The following is a 19763-nucleotide window of genomic DNA, read 5'->3' as shown; positions in this document are numbered from 1 at the left end:
GGACTTTTTGCTGAGAATTGCATATATATTGTAAAACCAAAAATGTTTAGAGGCTAAGACAGAGTACATTTTCCAATACCCACAAATATAAATTAAAGGGGCATGAAACCCAATTTTTTTCTTTCATGATTCAGATAGAGAATACAATTTTAAACAACTTTCTAATTTACTTATATTATCTATTTTGTTTAATTCTCCTGGTATCATTTGTTGAAGGAGCAGCAATGCACTAATGGTTTCTAACTGAACTCATGGGTGAGCCAATCACTATATACAGTATGTATGTATATATATATATATATATATATATATATGCAACCACCAATCAGCAGCTAGAACCTAGGTTCTCTGCTGCTCATGAGCTTGCCTAGATCAACCTTTCAGCAAAGGATAACAAGAGAAGGAAGCAAATTAAATTATAGAAGTAAATAGGAAAGTTGTTTAAAATTGTATTCTCTATCTGAATCATGAAAGAAAAATTAGGTTTCATGTCCTGTTAATGTTCCTGCTGCATAAATCCCTACCTTCAAGTCTTAGCTCTTGATTATGTTCTTTTTCTGTAATGTATCCTTTATATTTCACCATTGTTTTTTTGTGTGTGTCCTTAATGCATATTATTGTATTTTGCAATGTGAATTTTATTTCTCTGTATGTTTAAAGAAACATCACCATGCATTTGATTAAACCCTCCAGAAATATTTTTAAGAAGAGTAGAAAAGTCTAAAAAAAAAAAAGATTCTCTGTAGGGGGGAAAAAGGTTAAGCACAAAATGGGTCAATGTGCCAACTTCATAATGATGTTATCTAGTTTCAAGAAAATAATTTGCTGTAAGGTTATATACAAATCTCCCTTTCAGAAGCAATTAGACTTCTCCAGCTAATGAGATTTTTAAGAATGTCCAAGGTGACAGTGAAGAGTTTACAGTCAATTAGTCACTTGAACATTGAATACATCAGTGCGTTGAACTTGGCCAGACATTTCAGTCATGGTGCCTACGCGTAAAATGTGATTCATGAGAACAAAAATAGATAGGCCACATTATTTAAATAGATGTAACCTAAACTGAGGCTCAGTTAGTAAGCAGGAAATTGATCCAGATTATTGTTCACTTTCTCTGGGCATAAATGCATTTTCAGCCCTGTAGATTTCACAATGACGACCATGGCTCTGGGAAGTAAATCATCTCTTGGCTTCACTGTCCTTAGCTGTACTGTTCAAGAAGAGGACAACTCCAGGAAGGAATCCTGCACTTGGCTCTGGGATGATATGACAATAGACAGAAGACCAGAAGAGAGGTACTCAGTCACACACGCACAGCATGTTGCATAGTCTTGGTGACCAGAAGAGAGGTACTCAGTCACACACGCACAGCATGTTGCATAGTCTTGGTGACCAGAAGAGAGGTACTCAGTCACACACGCACAGCATGTTGCATAGTCTTGGTGACCAGAAGAGAGGTACTCAGTCACACACGCACAGCATGTTGCATAGTCTTGGTGACCAGAAGAGAGGTACTCAGTCACACACGCACAGCATGTTGCATAGTCTTGGTGACCAGAAGAGAGGTACTCAGTCACACACGCACAGCATGTTGCATAGTCTTGGTGACCAGAAGAGAGGTACTCAGTCACACACGCACAGCATGTTGCATAGTCTTGGTGACCAGAAGAGAGGTACTCAGTCACACACGCACAGCATGTTGCATAGTCTTGGTTACCACCTGGTCTTTAGTGCTGTGAAGCAACTCAAGCAGAGGATTCTAATTTTGTATGGAAATTTTATTAGACTCATGCACTCTGTGGTTATCAACAAACCATTGCAGGACAAATACATAATTAATTAATCAATACATTAATAACCCTTCTAAGAGCAATTTAAACCATGATCTGGTATGCAGTTTAGTGACACTAACCCACATATTCTTAAAAGAGGTACTGTCCTGCACTTTGTTTTGTTTTTTTAACACAACAGGAGAGTTACGTTGTTTACTCTTACTGGTGTGTGGTCTAGCAATTCTTGCATTACAATTGAATAATTGCTTACTATTTATAATATGCTATTAGAATACAAAATGTAACATAGACAGTGTTATTAGTACAGCAAATGTATTAAGATGAGTTAGGGATTGCTGAGTTGTATCTATTTTTTACTGTGCAAATGACTAAGCTTTGTAGCAGAATTGTATTTATTCTAATATGCCTACATGTACCTGACACTTTTGAATATTGTCTCAATTAAAAAAATAAAATTAAAAAAATTGCATTTAAACTTTGTATTTTCTGTATTTTGTATTTTATCTTGCATACAGCAGTGCATTTAGGATTGCAATTTTTCAAATTCTGATTATGCCGTCACAGTTTCTGTGTAGTTTTAACAAATTAGGGTCATACTTTGTTTATATTTGTGTATCATTTACAAATTAGATTGCACTTTGAATGTCTTATTCAAATTAAAACTGAAAAACTGTCAGCTTCAGTTTCACAAAGAGCATCATTACTTTCTATGGGCCAGATAATCAAACATTCTCTAGTTTGGAGACAGAATATAGTGCTGACTTCACAGGGGCAGAACTCACTGAATTTTCTAAGAAAAGGGGAGGAACCTGGAAATCTCAGAGAGATGAGAGATGCCTTCCATAGAAAGCAATGAAGCTCTCTGGGATACAAAATTTCAATGGGAGAGAGAAGGTAACCGAAGAACCCCTGGGGCTGATATAAAGGCTCCATTTGCATCAATTCCAAATTAAACTTTAATGTTTTCTCTACAATATAACTTACTTTTGTCTATATTTTAGTATATTTTACTTTTCTGTTAGTTAAAATAAGTATATTGTGAATTTTGAGCAAACTTCACCTGCATACAGCTGACGAGACAAATACGTGAGACCAGCTTGTTTAAAATGATTAGGAAATTTCACAAGACTTGTGAGAGAGCTTCAGACATACCCTGTGAACTCCCCTGTTAAGCCCAGGGAACTGCCCTGTCTCTCCCACTTTCTGAAATTGTAAGTTTGCAATGAAGAAAATAAAAAGTTCAATGTAATTTGTTAAATGATATACAGATATATACAAAGTATGATCCTAAGTAACACAGAAACTTTCAAAGCATAATCAGATTGTGTAAAGTCACTGCTAGATCAAAATTTAAATGTATAAAATTACAAATGATAAAGTGTAAAGCTTAAATGCAATAATACTGAAAGGCCTCAATCTTAAATGTATAGTAATACAAAATACAACGTGCAAAGTGTAAGTTTAAAGGGACAGTCTACACCAGAATTTGTATTGTTTAAAAAGATAGAAAATCCCTTTATTACCCATTCCCCAGTTTTGCAAAACCAACAGTTATATTAATATACTTTTTATCTCTGTGATTACCTTGTATCTAAGCCTCTGCAGACTGGCTCTTATCTCAGCGCTTTTGACAGACATGCCAATCAGTGCAGACTCCTAAATAACTCCATGGGTGTAAGCACAATGTTATCTATATGACACACATGAACTAGTACTGTCTAACTGTGAAAAACTTTGAAAATGCTCTGAGCTAGGAGGCAGTTTTCAACTATTTAGAAATCAATTGAGTCTACCTAGGTTTAGCTTTTCAAAAATAACACCAAGAGAACAAAGCAAATGTGATGATAAAGTAAATTGGAAAGATGTTTAAAATTGCATGCCCTATTTGAATCATGAAAGTTTAATTTTAAGTAGACTGTCCCTTTCACAAAACCCTCATATCATGCAGTGTTATATTGCACTGGGCTTGTCTCTGCTGTACATACATAAAGAGAGAGAGAGATCTTGCTGTGCTGGGGAATTCTGCACTTTTTTCTTTTGAAAATTCAGTGAGTTCAGACTTTGTAAAGTCTGAACTACAATTTCTCTCCAAGAATCTTTGAATATCAGGGCCTATATCACAGCTCTGCCAAAAGAGGACATTGGGAGGCTGGAGGAACAGAAGATACCAAGTAGAATTATAAAACTTTTATTATAAAATATATACACACTTAAAAAAAAATATTATGTGGTTTTGCTTGTACACTAATACATTTTTCATTGCAACATTCTTAAAATCTGAAATTTACCATCACTTTAACACAAGTGCCCACCCACAAGAGTCCCCATCATAACCCTCCAATGTGACTTTCCCCACACTTCCAAAATTACACCCCCAAGAAAAGATTTCTGTATGTGACCCACGACTGAAACCCACGAGCCTAAATTCTCTGCATTGTGAAACCCTTACCACTAAGAGGCCCATACATTTATTACCATTCAGTACCCGTGTGAGGAATAATTTCAACATTGTGCAGAGTAGCCATAAAATGGTATGGTCAATCTTGAGTGAAGCCTTTTATGCTCAGTATTTAGTATTTTAGCCCTAACGAGACCCTAAAAAACCCCAACAACAACTTGCCAATTTAACACTAATTTACTTCATTCTCTAGATATCCTTTACCAAAACTTGGCATATTCCATAAGTGTATACTGAGGTTGGCTTTGGAGGGTTCATGTGTCTTTAGCACTTTATAATGGCAGCAGTGTGTTTAGCAATGTTATATATCCAACGTTTAGTGATAGTATGGGACACAGTCAGCTTTGCCTTTATTTACTACTACTACACACTATTTGGATGCCACCTATACCCAAAGATAGACATACTCTCAGTTTGTACAAACAGTTAATACATGACATTGTTTGACATCATGCATGACATTACAAGTAATGCTAGTAACATCCCCTGTGACATCATCAATAGCATCATTAATCACATCTGAAATGCTGATATTTACTATGCAACATATTTCCCTTTCTATCCCTTTAAAACAATGTTACCCAACTCCAGTTGTCAGGACCCTTAAAGGAACAGTATACATCAATTTTCATATAACTGCAGGTAATAGACACTAAAAATCCAGTATAAAACAGTTTAAAAACTTTCTTAGAAGCTCTAATTTTACCTCTGCTGAAAAGGTATCTGGAAAGCCCACTGCAAGTGGTAAATAAGACACTCCCCCCTCTTTACACAAACAGGAGCAAGCTGGAGTAGGTATCTGTCAGAATCCTCCTAAAACTTTGGGACTTGGTTAGGAGTCTGAAAATCAGAGCAATGTTATTTAAAAATAAGCAAAACTATACAAACTTTATGGGCTATATAAATAGTCTACTTAAAATTAAACGAGCAGGCAATTTTAAGCAACTTTCTAATTTACTCCTATTATCAATTTTTATTTGTTCTCTTGGTATTTTTATTTGAAAAAGTAGGAATATAAGCATAGGAGCCTACCCATTTGTGGTTGAGAACCTGGGTATTGCTTTCTGATTGGTGTCTAAATGTAGCCATCAATCAGCAAGCACTACCCAGGTGCTGAACCAGAAATAGGCCAGCTCCTAAGCTTACATTCAAATAAAGATAACAAGAGAACAAAGAAAAATTGATAATAGGAGTAAATTAGAAAGTTGCTTAAAATTGCTTGCTCTATCTGAATCATGAAAGTTTAATTTTGACTAGACTATCCCTTTAACAGGCCAGATATTCATTGTACCTTAAAGGGACATGAAACCCGTTTTTTTATTTCATGATTTTGAAAGAGCATGCAGTTTTAAACAACTTTCCATTTTAGTTCTATTATCTAATTTGCTTCATTCTCTTGATATGCTTTGTTGAAAAGCATATCTATATAGGCTCAGTAGCTGCTGATTAGTGGCTGCACATAGATGCCTCTTGTGATTGGCTCACCCATGTGCGTGGCTATTTCTTCAACAAAGGATACCTAAAGAATGAAGCAAATTATATAAGATAAGTAAATTGGAATGTTGTTTAAAATTGTATTCTCTATCTGAATCATGAAAAACATTTTAAGTTACATGTCCCTTTAACTAGAACAAAGGTGAAATAATCAGCTGAACAGTAACCATGGTTACTAACCTGCTCTCACCCAACTGCTGATTATTTCACCTGTGCTCTAGTTGAGATATAATTAATATCTGTCATAAATGTTTTGTAGATGATCTATTAGAACACACTACCACTGAAAATACTATTTTTATTTTATTATATATTTTCACTTCATAGGATAATTTGATATAACGCGTAAATTTCTCACTATTTTCTATTTGATAATAATCTGATCATTTTTAAAGACCTGAGTTGTTTTTTTTCTTGCTCTCTGTTCCCCGTCTCACACCATGAGATTTTAAAATAAAGGGGCCGATTTATTAATGTGCTGACGAACATGATCCGCTATAGCAAATCATGTCTACCCCACATCGATATTTATCATTGCACAAGCATTTCTGGTGAAATGCTTGTGCAATGCCGCCCCCTGCACATTTGTGGCCAATCGGCCACTAGCAGGGGGTGTCAATCATCCCGATCATATCGGGATGATTGCAGTCCGCCATTTCAGAGGTGGCGGACGAGTTAAGGAGCAGCGATCTTATGACCGCTGATTCTTAACTCCTGATTCCAATAAGCAGCATTGACTGCTTCATAAATCAGCCCCAGCATTGACTGCTTCATGTAATATACTTGCACCCTTTTCATGTAATTTAGCTCTGAAAATTGTAAAATGGTGGATTCTCTCATTTTCCCTGCTGACTTTTCAAGGCTAACTTTGCTACATATATGTCCCTATGTGGCTTTAACAGATATAAAATTCAAAAGGATTCCCTTTATATTACCATAATGGCCTTGGTAAGCCTAGCTGTCTGCAGAATCAAGCCCAGATTTCTCCAGATAAGGCAAATGGTGGGCAGAGTATGGCTGTAGAAAAATAATTGCAGTAAAGATGTTAATTTGTTTTAAAAATATTTGGACTTGGCTGATATGTTATTCTATAGCATCACAGCAGAAGCGTCTTGTAATTACAACCTGTTACTGTCCCTTTAATTTTCCCATAGATATTGATAATACTAAAAGATATTTTTTTAATATAATTATCAATTAAATTTATCATATTTTGATCACTTTTTGAGGGTTTTAGGCTAATTCCAACTCAAAATATATTAAAATAGATGTGCAGCTGTAAATATTTATTAGAATACAGACAGTTTGAATTAAATTTCTTTTCCATTATATCTAGTGTTGGAACTACTATCTTAATGCTTGAAACCACAGGTAACTTCATTATTTGTTTTGCAAATGAATAATGGAAATATGAATAATTGTGCATATCTAAAAATAAACACATTATTGACACTATGAGAATGTAAACAATAATTATACAATAGGAAAATCAAAATTCAACCTGCACAGAGCATGTCATTTTAAAACACTTTTAAATGCACGTCTATTTTCAATTTTACTTTGTTCTCTGGGTATCCATTGGTGAAAAAGAATATGCACATATCCTACACTAGTGGGAGCTAGCTGGTGATTGGTGTCTGCACACATTTGTCTCTTGTAATTGGATGACTAGATGTATTCAGCTAGCTCTCAGTAGTGCATTGTTGCTCATTCAGCAAAGGACATAAAGGGGAATTTGATAATAGAAGTAAATTGCAAAGTTGTTAAAAAATATGTTTCGTGCCCCTTTAAGCACACAGTAATTGTAAATGCTATTCTTTATGGCTTCAGTTTTACTATCATAATACATTTAAAAAGCCCATTTTACAAAAGCAAAAAAAGGAAATATGTAAAAGAGTATAATTACATTAAACTGCAGGACATTAGGACATCTTAAAGGGACATTAAACACTTTGAGATGGTAATATAAAATGATTAATCGTGTGTATATATAAAAAAAACTCTGCAATATACTTTCATTATTTATTTGTATCCCCTTTTCCTGTAATTCCATTTCTATTAGAACTTGAAAAGCTCACAATTTCAGAATGGAAGTGCATTACACTGTTATATTCCACACAGCCATTGCTGCACACTCTAATGACCTTTTAATAACTGTTCCTAATTGACCACAGCAGAGTAGGTAACCTTAGCTACAACATGGCAGCTCCCGTTGTTTTATAGACACTAAGGGGACAAATTATCTACCTTCAGGCTCGCCGGAAACAGCAGTTATGAAGCAACGGTCTAAAGACCGCTGCTCCATAACTTGTCCGCCTGCTCTGAGGCTGCGGACATCAATCCGCCTTATCCTATTTGATTGACACTCCCTGCTAGCGGGTGATTGGCACCCCCTTCTAGCAGCCGATTGGCCGCAAATCTGCAGGGGCGGCATTGCACAAGCAGTTCACAAGAACTGCTTGTGCAATGATAAATGCCGACAGCATATGCTGTCGGCATTTATCGATGTGCGGAGGACATGATACGCTACATCGTATCATGTCCGCTCGCACTTTCATAAATCGGCCCCTAAAGCTTTACACTTTATTAAATCTACATGTTATTCTCAGACTAATCTTTTCTTTGAATGCGTCATTCTACCTAGCATTTATTTATGCTTAATGTCCCTTTAAGAACACAATTTCCTACTGAGACATACAGCATAGTGAGAACATTTTTGATGGTAGATGGTTCCATGTAATGCTATGTTTGCAAATGTATTGTAGGGGATGGTTGGCCCAGTTGCATCATGGATGAATTTTAAAGGAAATATAATTCAAAAAGAAAATGTTCTAATGTTTTTAAAGCATTTTATAACTGCACGGTCGCTTGCTTGTAACTATGTGTTTAACCCTTACAAAATTAAAGTCTGCTTCAGAGCAGCAATGCACTATTGGGACCTAGTTAAAGGGATAGAAAGTTAAAAAATGTGCATGTGCACATTACAATTTGAAATAGAAGCACTTTTTCAGTATACTTTCATTAGCAATAACCAATAATGCTTCTAGTAAAAGTTATTACTGGTTTTCTGCCACATAAGCACGTATCCTGTGGGTACCTTGTGCACTAATGTTCAAACACCATGCCTGGTCAGAGAGCTGGCGGTGCTGTGTATGGCTTCTGAAGACATCATTTGTGTCATACAAGCCACTGCTGACTCTCTGACCAGGCATGGTGTTTGAATACTGGTGCACGGGCCCTCACAAGATATGTGCGTATGCCGCAGAAAAACAGTAATAACTTTTATTAGAAACATATTTACCAATGAAAGTATATTCTTCTATTTCACATTGTAATGGACCCATGCACATTTCATTTTTTTTAACTTTCTATCCCTTTAAACACATCTGAGGAGGCAGTAATAAAAGGCATATGTGCATAGCCACCAATCATGAGTTAACTTCCAGTAATGCATTACTTCTGATGAGTCTACATAGGTATGCTTTTCCACAAAGGGTGCCGAGAGAATCATGCAGTAAATTTGATAATAGAAGTTATTTGAAAAATCTCTTAAAATTGCATGATCAGTTTAAAAGGACATGCTCTATCTTAAAGGGCCATAATACCCAAATGTTTAAACACTTGAAAGTGATGCAGCATAGCTGTAAAAAGCTGACTAGAAAATATCACCTGAACATCTCTATGTAAAAAAGAAAGATATTTTACCTCAAAAGTTCCTCAGTAGCCACATCCCATTGTAAAGGATTTCTAAGCAGCATATTAATATGTCTGTCCCGGGACAGCTAAGGGGTTGAGCCTCGTGCACTCTCATGTTATTTCCCTATTCAGGTTAATGGAAGCTTACTATGAAATCTCATGAGAGTTAAGTAAAATCTCATGAGATCACAGAAAAAGAGTTCATGACCTCAGCACTGCTGATGCTGATTGGCTGCTGTTCATTTATTATTTTTTTTATTTTTTTTTACCTGCAGCTGGGAGCAGCTGAGTATAACTTTTTACACAGAACTTACTCTGCTGAGCTGAGGAGATTGTGAGGTAAAATATCTTCCTTTTTTACATAGAGATGCTCAGGTGAGATTTTCCTGTCAGCTTTTTACAGTTATACTGCATCAGTTTCAAGTGATTTAGCATATGAGTATTATGTCCCTTTAATCATGAAAGTTTGATATTGGCTTTCATGTCCCTTTAACATTCTGTTGCATTCAGAAGTATTTTGAAGAGCTATAAGACTGCATTGGGTTTCTAGTATATCCATCTGTTAGTAGTCTATAAAAACCATGATGCAGTAACGAACCTACTCAACAGAGGGACCTGGTGCGAAAATGTTTTGGGCCCCCTAAAGGTAAATCAGTAGTAAGCAGCCACAGTAATAACGATATACATGCTGCTCTGTGTAATTATTTAAAGGGACACTGAACCCAATTTTTTTCTTTTGTGATTCAGATAGAGCATGACATTTTAAGCAACTTTCTAATTTACTCCTATTATCAAATTGTCTTCATTCTCTTGGTATCTTTATTTGAAATGCAAGAATATAAGTTTAGATGGCGGCCCATTTTTGGTGAACAACCTGGGTTGTCCATGCTGATTGGTGGATAAATTCATCCACCAATAAAAAAGTGCTTTCCAGAGGTCTGAACCAAAAAAAAAAGCTTGGATGCCTTCTTTTCAAATAAAGTTAGCAAGAGAATGAAGAAAAATTGATAATAGAGCATGCAATTTTAAGCAACTTTCTAATTTACTCCTATCTGAATCACGAAAGAAAACATTTGGGTTCAGTGTCCCTTTAAAGGATTGACAGACAGACAGATGGACCTGCAACCCACACTAATAAAAGACTCATCTGCATTAGGATTCTGCACATGCCTATGTATAATAGTGGTTTGGAAGACAGCACCTCAGTGTATGTGGTTTATGGGGCAAGGAACCCAGGGTCTGCCTTGTCCTGCAGGCACTCCAAATAGACAAAAGATTGTTCCAGTCACCAGTAATTTAAAAGACCTTTATTGTCTCATATTCTTGGGTCTAAGCAAAAAATACAATGTTTCAGGCCTGCTATAGGTCCTTAGTCATGTATACATGACTAAGGGCTTATAGCAGGCCTGAAAACGTTGTATTTTTTGCTTAGACCCAAGAATATGAGACAATAAAGGTCTTTTAAATTACTGGTGGCTGGAACAATCTTTTGTCTATTTGGCATGTCTATGTATAGACTGGCTGTTATGGGGACCCCAGCACTTGGGCCCTGATGCTACTGCACCAATGGTAGTTCCGTCCCTGTTATGATGTGTTGTTGTAAAGAATGATGATTTGACTCCCATTTTTTTTTTTTTGTGCAGAACAACATTAATTGAATATAACTCAGTGCTCAAGGAAGGCTATAAGAAGAGAGAGCAAAGCACTTTCCTGGTGCAGAGGTCTCCCCTGCAGACTATCAGAGCAGGCAGACTTGGAGGTGAAATGAGAGATTACCAGCTGCCTTACAGCACTGTACTTCCAGTTCCTCTGTTTATGCCAAGCAGAAGTCAAGCTCAGGAGACGCTGTCTGTGCGGGAACTTCCATCTGCCGAGATCAAGTCCAAGTCCCAAATGACTCAGTCAAACGGCCTATGCCCTGAAAAAAGAGAAGTTTCAGAACTCCTCAGTAATTTGCCTCAGATTACACAACCGACTAAACTTCAGATGAGAGTTTCAAGTTTAATTTCTCCTCCTCCAAAATTATATGATACTCCAGGACATTAATGTGTTATCAAAGAGATGATTTCCTGTATTTACTAAGCAGTGACCCTGCACAGGATACTAGCACTGTAGGTTCTCACAACCATTTTAAAATGTTTTAGGTTATACAGTGTGAAGATAATTTGGAATACTTTACTGTAGTTAAATCTTTACTTACATTTGATTTTAAAATTTCAATTAGTGTTCATAATTATCTGTATCTTTTGTTCCTTTTTCTTTACAAAAGTGAAATTTTAATCCTATTAAAGGGACATGAAACACAATTTTTTCTTTTATGATTCAGACAGAGCAAGAGATTTTAAACAATGTTCCTATTTACTTCTATGATCTAATTTGCTTCATTTTCTTGGTATTATTAGTTGAAAAGCATACCTAAGTAGGCTCAGGAGCAGCAATGCATTACTGGGAGCTAGCTGCAGATTGGTGGCTGCAGACAAATGCCTCTTGTAGTTGGCTCGCCAGATGTGTTCAGCTAGTTCCTAGTAGTGCATTTCTGCTCCTTCAACCAAGGATGCCAACAAATTAAGCAAATTTGATAATAGAAGAAATTTGTAAAGTTGTTTAAAGTCACATGCTCAACTGAATCATGAAAGAAAAAATTGGGGTTTCCTGTCCCTTTAAAGGGACAGTCTACACCAGAATTTTTTATTGTTTTAAAAGATAGATAATCCCTTTATTACCCATTCCCCAGTTTTGCATAACCAACACAGTTATATTTATATACTTTTAACCTCTGTGATTATATTGTATCTAAGCCTCTGCAAACTGCCCCTTTTTTCAGTTCTTTTGACAGACTTGCAGTTTAGCCAATCAGTGCCTGCTCCCAGATAACTTCACGTGCACGAGCACAGTGTTATCTATATGAAACACATGAATTAACATCCTCTAGTGGTGAAAAACTGTTAAAATGCATTATGAAAAGAGGTGGCCTTCAAGGTCTAAGAAATTAGCATACGAACCTCCTAGGTTAAGCTTTTAACTAAGAATACCAAGAGAAAAAAAGCAAAAATAGTGACAAAAGTAGATTGGAAAATTGTTTAAAGGGACAGTCTACACCAGAATTTTTATTGTTTTAAAAGATAGATAATCCCTTTATTACCCATTCCCCAGTTTTTCATAACCAACACAGTTATAATAATACACTTTTAACCTCTGTGATTATCTTGTATCTAAGCCTCTGCAAACTGCCCCTTTTTTCAGTTCTTTTGACAGACTTGCAGTCTAGCCAATCAGTGCCTGCTCCCAGATAACTTCACGTGCACGAGCACAGTGTTATCTATATGAAATACGTGAACTAACACCCTCTAGTGGTGAAAAACTGTTAAAATCAAATCTGAAAGAGGTGGGCTTCAAGGTCTAAGAAATTAGCATATGAACCTCCTAGGTTAAGCTTTCAACTAAGAATACCAAGAGAACAAAGCAAAATTGGTGATAAAAGTAAATTGGAAAATTGTTTAAAATTACATGCTCTATCTGAATCATGAAAGTTTATTTCGGCCTAGACTGTCCCTTTAAAATTACATGCCCTATCTGAATCATGAAAGTTTATTTTGGCCTAGACTGTCCCTTTAACTAATATGTTTACTATGTTTTTTTCTGTATACATCTTCAAGGTGCTTGGCACTTTTATTGTAAAGTTATATTTCCCCTCATCCTTTTGCCTTCTGACATTTAGCATGAACTCTTACTCTACTGCATCTTTTTTTAGATATATCTTTTCTCTGTGACATACAGTATATTCCATTGTTTACCTTACTACACTTGGTTATATCATATAACACGTGTATTAGGTTCTGTAATACCTGGAGTTTTGCTCTTTCACAATATATTCTATAAATGCTACATACAGAACTTTATTTCTGGTGGAAGCAAAACTAAATAGCCATACAGTCAATCTATTCACTATTAATTTACTAGCTGATTTTGATTGCCCTTAGTGAATTTACATCAGCTTTTTTTATTCTTTCCTTCATTTTCCTACATTTTCTTTTCATTGCCAGCTTCCTCTTGCTTTTCTCATCTTTACTTTGCTCTCTTCCTCATTGGTCTTAAAGGGACAGTCTACACCAGAATTTGTATTGTTTTAAAAGATAGATAATCCCTTTATTACCCATTCCCCAGTTTTGCATAACCAACACAGTTATATTAATATATTTTTAACCTCTGTGATTATCTTGTATCTAAGCCTCTGCAAACTGCCCCTTTATTATAGTTCTTATGACAGACTTGCAATTTAGCCAATCAGTGCCTGCTCCCAGATAACTTCACGTGCACGAGCACAGTGTTATCTATATGAAATACATGAACTAACACCCTCTAGTTGTGAAAAACTGTTAAAATGCATTCTGAAAAGAGGTGGCCTTCAAGGTCTAAGAAATTACCATATGAACCTCCTAGGTTAAGCTTTCAACTAAGTATACCAAGAGAACAAAGCAAAATTGGTGATAAAAGTAAATTGGAAATTTTTTTAAAATTACATGCTCTATCTGAATCATGAAAGTTTATTTTGGCCTAGACTGTCCCTTTAATTTCCCATTCCTCATCTGTCTTTTTTTCTACATCCTCATTCATGTTTAGTAAATACAGCAGGTTTGCATAATCAACAAATGCATGATAAAAAGACAATGCAATCAAATAAGGAGTAGATTTTTTTTCTGACAAATTCAGTTATTATTATTATTATTCTTTATTTATAAAGCGCCAACAGATTCCGCAGCGCTGTCCATGGGTACAAAGATAAAAGTACAGTACAATACAATATAAAAGACACCAAAGTTTAACAAAACAAATACAGGGGGAATTGAGGGCCCTGTTCCCGTGGGAACTTACAATCTAGATGGTAGGAGGGTGAGAAACAGGAGGTGGGGACTGCAAAGGTGAGAATGATGTTAGTGTGGAGTTAGATGGGGCAGCAGTTAGGCAGGTAGAATTCATTTTTTACTGATTTAGAGATAGGCTTCCATGAACAGAAAGGTCTTTAGGGAGCATTTAAAGGAGGAAAGGTTAGGGGAAAGTCTAACAGCTCTGGGAAGTGCATTCCAGATGGTTGGTGCCGCACAAGAGAAGTCCTGTAGCCTGGCATGGGAGGAGGTGATGGTAGAAGATGCAAGGAGCAGGTCATTGTTGGATCTTAGGGGGCGGGCTGGAGTATATTTCTTGATGAGTGAGGACAGATGGGGGGGGCTACGTTGGTAAGGGCTTTGTAGGTCAGGATGAGAATTTTGAATTTAATTCTGCTGTGGATGGGTAGCCAGTGAAGGGACTCGCAGAGAGGTGCAGCAGATACAGAACGTCGGGAGAGGTGGATTAGCCTAGCAGAGGCATTTAGGATGGATTGAAGAGGGGAGAGGTGGGAGAGAGGGAGGCCAGTTAGTAAGTTATTACAGTAGTCAAGTCGGGAGATTACCAGGGAGTGGATTAGCTGTTTAGTAGTTTCAGCACTCAGAAATGGACGGATTTTGGAGATATTGGATGTGGGGTATGAAGGACAGATTGGAGTCAAGTGTAACTCATAGGACGCGGACTTGGGGTGATGGGGAGATAGTGGTGTCACCAACAGTGATTGAAAAGTTAGGAACCAGGGTAGAATTAGAGGGGGGGGATTAGAAGGAGCTCAGTCTTGGACATATTGATTTTTAGGTGGTGAGAGGCCATCCAAGAAGAAATGCCAGATAAGCAGACACTGATGTGAGCAAGGACAGAAGGAGAGAGTGAAGGGGTGGGTAGGTAGATCTGGGTATCATCAGCATAGAGGTGGTAGTTGAAGCCATAGCTACTGATAAGTTTACCCAGTGAGGATGTATAAATAGAGAAGAGTAGGGGACCCAGAACAGAGCCTTGAGGTACTCAAACAGACAGAGGCAATGGAGAGGAGTCGCCACCAGCAAAGGAGACAGAAAAGGACCTATTAGAGAGATAAGAGTGGATCCAGGAAAGGGCAGTGTCAGAGAGCCCAAAGGAGCTGAGAGTCGTAGGAGAAGGGGATGGTCAACTGTGTCAAAGGCAGCAAACAGATCAAGTAAGATAAGTATTGAGTAGTGGCCATTTTTTTTTAGCAGAAAGAACATCATTAATAACTTTGGTGAGGGCAGTCTCAGTTGAGTGTTGGGAACGGAAGCCAGATTGTAAGGGGTCAAGCAGTGAGTTGGAGGACAAGAAGTGGGTTAAGCGATAGAAGACTAGTTTTTCCAGGACTTTTGAAGCTAGCGGAAGCAGTGATATGGGGCGGTAGTCTGCAGGAGAATTGGGGTCGAGGAAGGGTTTTTTAAGGATGGGGGTGACCTTTGCATGTTTGAAGGAAGATGGGAATGAATCGGTAGTAAGGGATAGGTTAAATATGTGAGTAAGAGCTGGAGTGAGGGTAGAAGACAGAGAAGGTATTAGATGTGAAGGGATAGGGTCAAGTGGGCAGGTAGTGAGGTGTGAGGAAGACAATAGGGAACTCACTTCATTCTCAGAGGTAGGGGGGAAGGTGCTGAGAGTGGTGGAGGGGGTTGCCGGGGGCGGAGATGGAAGGTTGCAGACTTGTGTTGGGATATTACTTTGGATGGAAATTGTTTTGTTGAAAAAGTAGTCTGCCAGGTCTTGAGCACTAAAGGCAGATGAAGGGGGTGGTGAAGGTGGATAAAGGAGAGAGTTGAAAATGGAGAAGAGACGTTTAGGGTTTGAGGAGTGAGTAGATATAAGAGAAGAGAAGTAGGTTTGCTTGGCTAAGTGAAGGGCAGAGGAGTAAGAATAAAGAATGAACTTATAGTGAAGGAAATCTGATTCAGAGCGGGATTTCCTCCAGGCACGTTCAGCAGCACGGGATAATTTTTGCAGGTAGCGTGTTTGGTTAGAGTGCCAGGGTTGGAGCTGACGACGTGGGGTTTTGCATATTTGGGGAGGAGCGAAAGTGTCCAGTGCAGAGGAGAGAGTATTGTTATAGTGGGTTGTAGCAAGGTCAGGGCAGAATATTGTGGAAGTGTGGGGGAGGTGTTTTTGAATAAGGTTGGAGAGTTGTAGAGGATCCACAGTGTGCAGATTTCTACAGGTGCGGGGGTGAGGGGGAGAAGTAGGTTTAGCCTGTATATTAAGCTTAAAGGTGAGCAGATGGTGGTCTGAGATGGGAAATGGGAGACAGGTGGCATCAGAGGGAGAGCTCAGGTAGAAGAATACTAGATCAATAGAGTGTCCGTCGTGGTGAGTAGGGAATATGGTGGATTGTGAGAGACCAAAGGAGTTTGTGAGTGAGAGAAGTTTAGAGGCAGCAGGGGCAGATGGGTTATCAATGGGGATGTTGAAGTCCCCCAGGATTAAAGCAGGTGTATTTGATAGATAACTGCCACCCTGAGGGAGCTCCGAGAGGGGGGAGAATAGTCGGATGCAGTGAACTTCAAAGGAGGAAAAGGAGAGAGATGGATGAGGCTGCAGGTGCTGAAAGGAGCAGGAGGGGGAGAGTAAGATTCCAACACCGCCACCATGTCTATCACCTGGCCTAGGTGTGTGGCTAAAGTGGAGACCACTGTGCGTGAGAGCAGCAATGGAAGCAGTGTCAGAAGAGGATAACAAGGTTTCAGTAATTGCTAGAAGATTGAAGGTGTTAGAAACAAACAGGTCATGAACAGTTGTAAGTTTGTTACAGACAGAGCGTGCATGCCAAAGAGCACAAGAAAAGAGAGGGGATAAGCGCTGTGTGTTAATAGAGATGAGATTGTTAGGATTGCGTGACCTAGAGTTTTTGCAGTGGGGGACTGAGTGAGAGTGTAAAAGTGTGGTTATTGCTGCAGGGCCAGGGTTAGGAGAGATGTCACCAGCAGCAAGCAGTAGTAGGAGTGTGAGTGACAGAAGGTGAGAGGGGGACTTGTAGGAGCGGGTATGATTAGACACAGGAGAGTTAGATGGGGAAGTATTTCTAAGGAGACAAAGTAGTTCATGAGAGGAGAGCATAGGGGATGAGAGAAGGGAGGGTGAGATATGGATAGTGTGTGGGTTATTGTTGCTACAGGGAAGTGCAGTGATTTTTAGGAAAAGGGCAGACAGAAAAAGCAGAAAATACATGGAAAGCATTGTGCAGGTGTATAGTTAGTATGTTTTACCTGTTAGTGGGACAGCAGTTTCCAACTCCAGTTCTTAACTCGGCCACTTGTAACACAGGGCACTTAGAAGCACAGGGCACAAAGAGCCAAGGCATCATAGAGCCAAGTGTTTACTTATTTCTAGTAGTCAGATTATAAATTGTAATGATTTGAATCAGGACAGCTGTGCACAGGCAGACTAGTTAGGAGACTGGAGTTACACACACTTGCAAATTATATTGGGGGAAGACAAATGGTTGGGAAGCACACATATACAGGGAGTGCAGAATTATTAGGCAAATGAGTATTTTGACCACATCATCCTCTTTATGCATGTTGTCTTACTCCAAGCTGTATAGGCTCGAAAGCTTACTACCAATTAAGCATATTAGGTGATGTGCATCTCTGTAATGAGAAGGGGTGTGGTCTAATGACATCAACACCCTATATCAGGTGTGCATAATTATTAGGCAACTTCCTTTCCTTTGGCAAAATGGGTCAAAAGAAGGACTTGACAGGCTCAGAAAAGTCAAAAATAGTGAGATATCTTGCAGAGGGATGCAGCACTCTTAAAATTGCAAAGCTTCTGAAGCGTGATCATCGAACAATCAAGCGTTTCATTCAAAATAGTCAACAGGGTCGCAAGAAGCGTGTGGAAAAACCAAGGCGCAAAATAACTGAGAAAAGTCAAGCGTGCAGCTGCCAAGATGCCACTTGCCACCAGTTTGGCCATATTTCAGAGATGCAACATCACTGGAGTGCCCAAAAGCACAAGGTGTGCAATACTCAGAGACATGGCCAAGGTAAGAAAGGCTGAAAGACGACCACCACTGAACAAGACACACAAGCTGAAACGTCAAGACTGGGCCAAGAAATATCTCAAGACCGATTTTTCTAAGGTTTTATGGACTGATGAAATGAGAGTGAGTCTTGATGGGCCAGATGGATGGGCCCGTGGCTGGATTGGTAAAGGGCAGAGAGCTCCAGTCCGACTCAGACGCCAGCAAGGTGGAGGTGGAGTACTGGTTTGGGCTGGTATCATCAAAGATGAGCTTGTGGGGCCTTTTCGGGTTGAGGATGGAGTCAAGCGCAACTCCCAGTCCTACTGCCAGTTTCTGGAAGACACCTTCTTCAAGCAGTGGTACAGGAAAAGTCTGCATCCTTCAAGAAAAACATGATTTTCATGCAGGACAATGCTCCATCACACGCGTCCAAGTACTCCATAGCGTGGCTGGCAAGAAAGGGTATAAAAGAAGAAAATCTAATGACATGGCCTCCTTGTTCACCTGATCTGAACCCCATTGAGAACCTGTGGTCCATCATCAAATGTGAGATTTACAAGGAGGGAAAACAGTACACCTCTCTGAACAGTGTCTGGGAGGCTGTGGTTGCTGCTGCACGCAATGTTGATGGTGAACAGATCAAAACACTGACAGAATCCATGGATGGCAGGCTTTTGAGTGTCCTTGCAAAGAAAGGTGGCTATATTGGTCACTGATTTGTTTTTGTTTTGTTTTTGAATGTCAGAAATGTATATTTGTGAATGTTGAGATGTTATATTGGTTTCACTGGTAAAAATAAATAATTGAAATGGGTATATATTTGTTTTTTGTTAAGTTGCCTAATAATTATGCACAGTAATAGTCACCTGCACACACAGATATCCCCCTAAAATAGCTATAACTAAAAACAAACTAAAAACTAGGCAGATAAAGGAAACAGGAGAGATCCATACCTGTAGAGAGATGAGATGGAGGGTTATGTCTATTTCCACTCCTCCTGTATCATGTGACAGCCATCAGCCAATCACAAATGCATATACTGTGCGTATATTCTGATCATTCGAAAAGTGTACATATAAAAAGACTGTGCACATTTTGTTAATGGAAGTAAATTGGAATGTTTAAAATTGCCTGTTCTGAATCATGAAAGTTTATTTTGACTTGAGTGTCCCTTTAACCTTTTTCTCTGCTATACGCTATGGCCCCTAAGTGTTATTGCATTGTTTTGCATTTCTTGATTATGCAAATCTACTTTATTTACTGGTCCTTTAAAATGAAAACAGTTATTACTTTGCCCTGCAAGATACTATTTACACTGTTCCTAAGCGACAAGGACAACTAAGAAATATTTATGTCATTGGTATCCTGAACTTCTCAGTTATACTTTCTGAGCCAAAGCAAGTATTTGGCACTAGTTGGGATAATAAATTACCCAGAGCAA

The 19763-nt window shown here is 38.3% G+C and overlaps 1 protein-coding gene across 1 annotated transcript; it reads left to right on the top strand.

Moving 5' to 3' along the window:
• The first annotated feature begins 1096 nt into the window (after positions 1–1096).
• On the top strand, positions 1097–14122 carry LOC128660605 (telethonin-like). The gene is made up of 2 exons (XM_053714531.1): positions 1097–1295; positions 11085–14122. The coding sequence occupies exons 1-2, from the start codon at positions 1153–1155 to the stop codon at positions 11485–11487; spliced, it is 546 nt and encodes a 181-aa protein (XP_053570506.1). The 5' UTR covers positions 1097–1152; the 3' UTR covers positions 11488–14122.
• Positions 14123–19763: the final 5641 nt, after the last annotated feature.

Source organism: Bombina bombina, chromosome 5 (assembly GCF_027579735.1).
Source record: "Bombina bombina isolate aBomBom1 chromosome 5, aBomBom1.pri, whole genome shotgun sequence".
In the NCBI taxonomy this organism is placed as follows: domain Eukaryota; kingdom Metazoa; phylum Chordata; class Amphibia; order Anura; family Bombinatoridae; genus Bombina; species Bombina bombina.
This window is presented reverse-complemented; position numbering and strand designations above follow the sequence as displayed.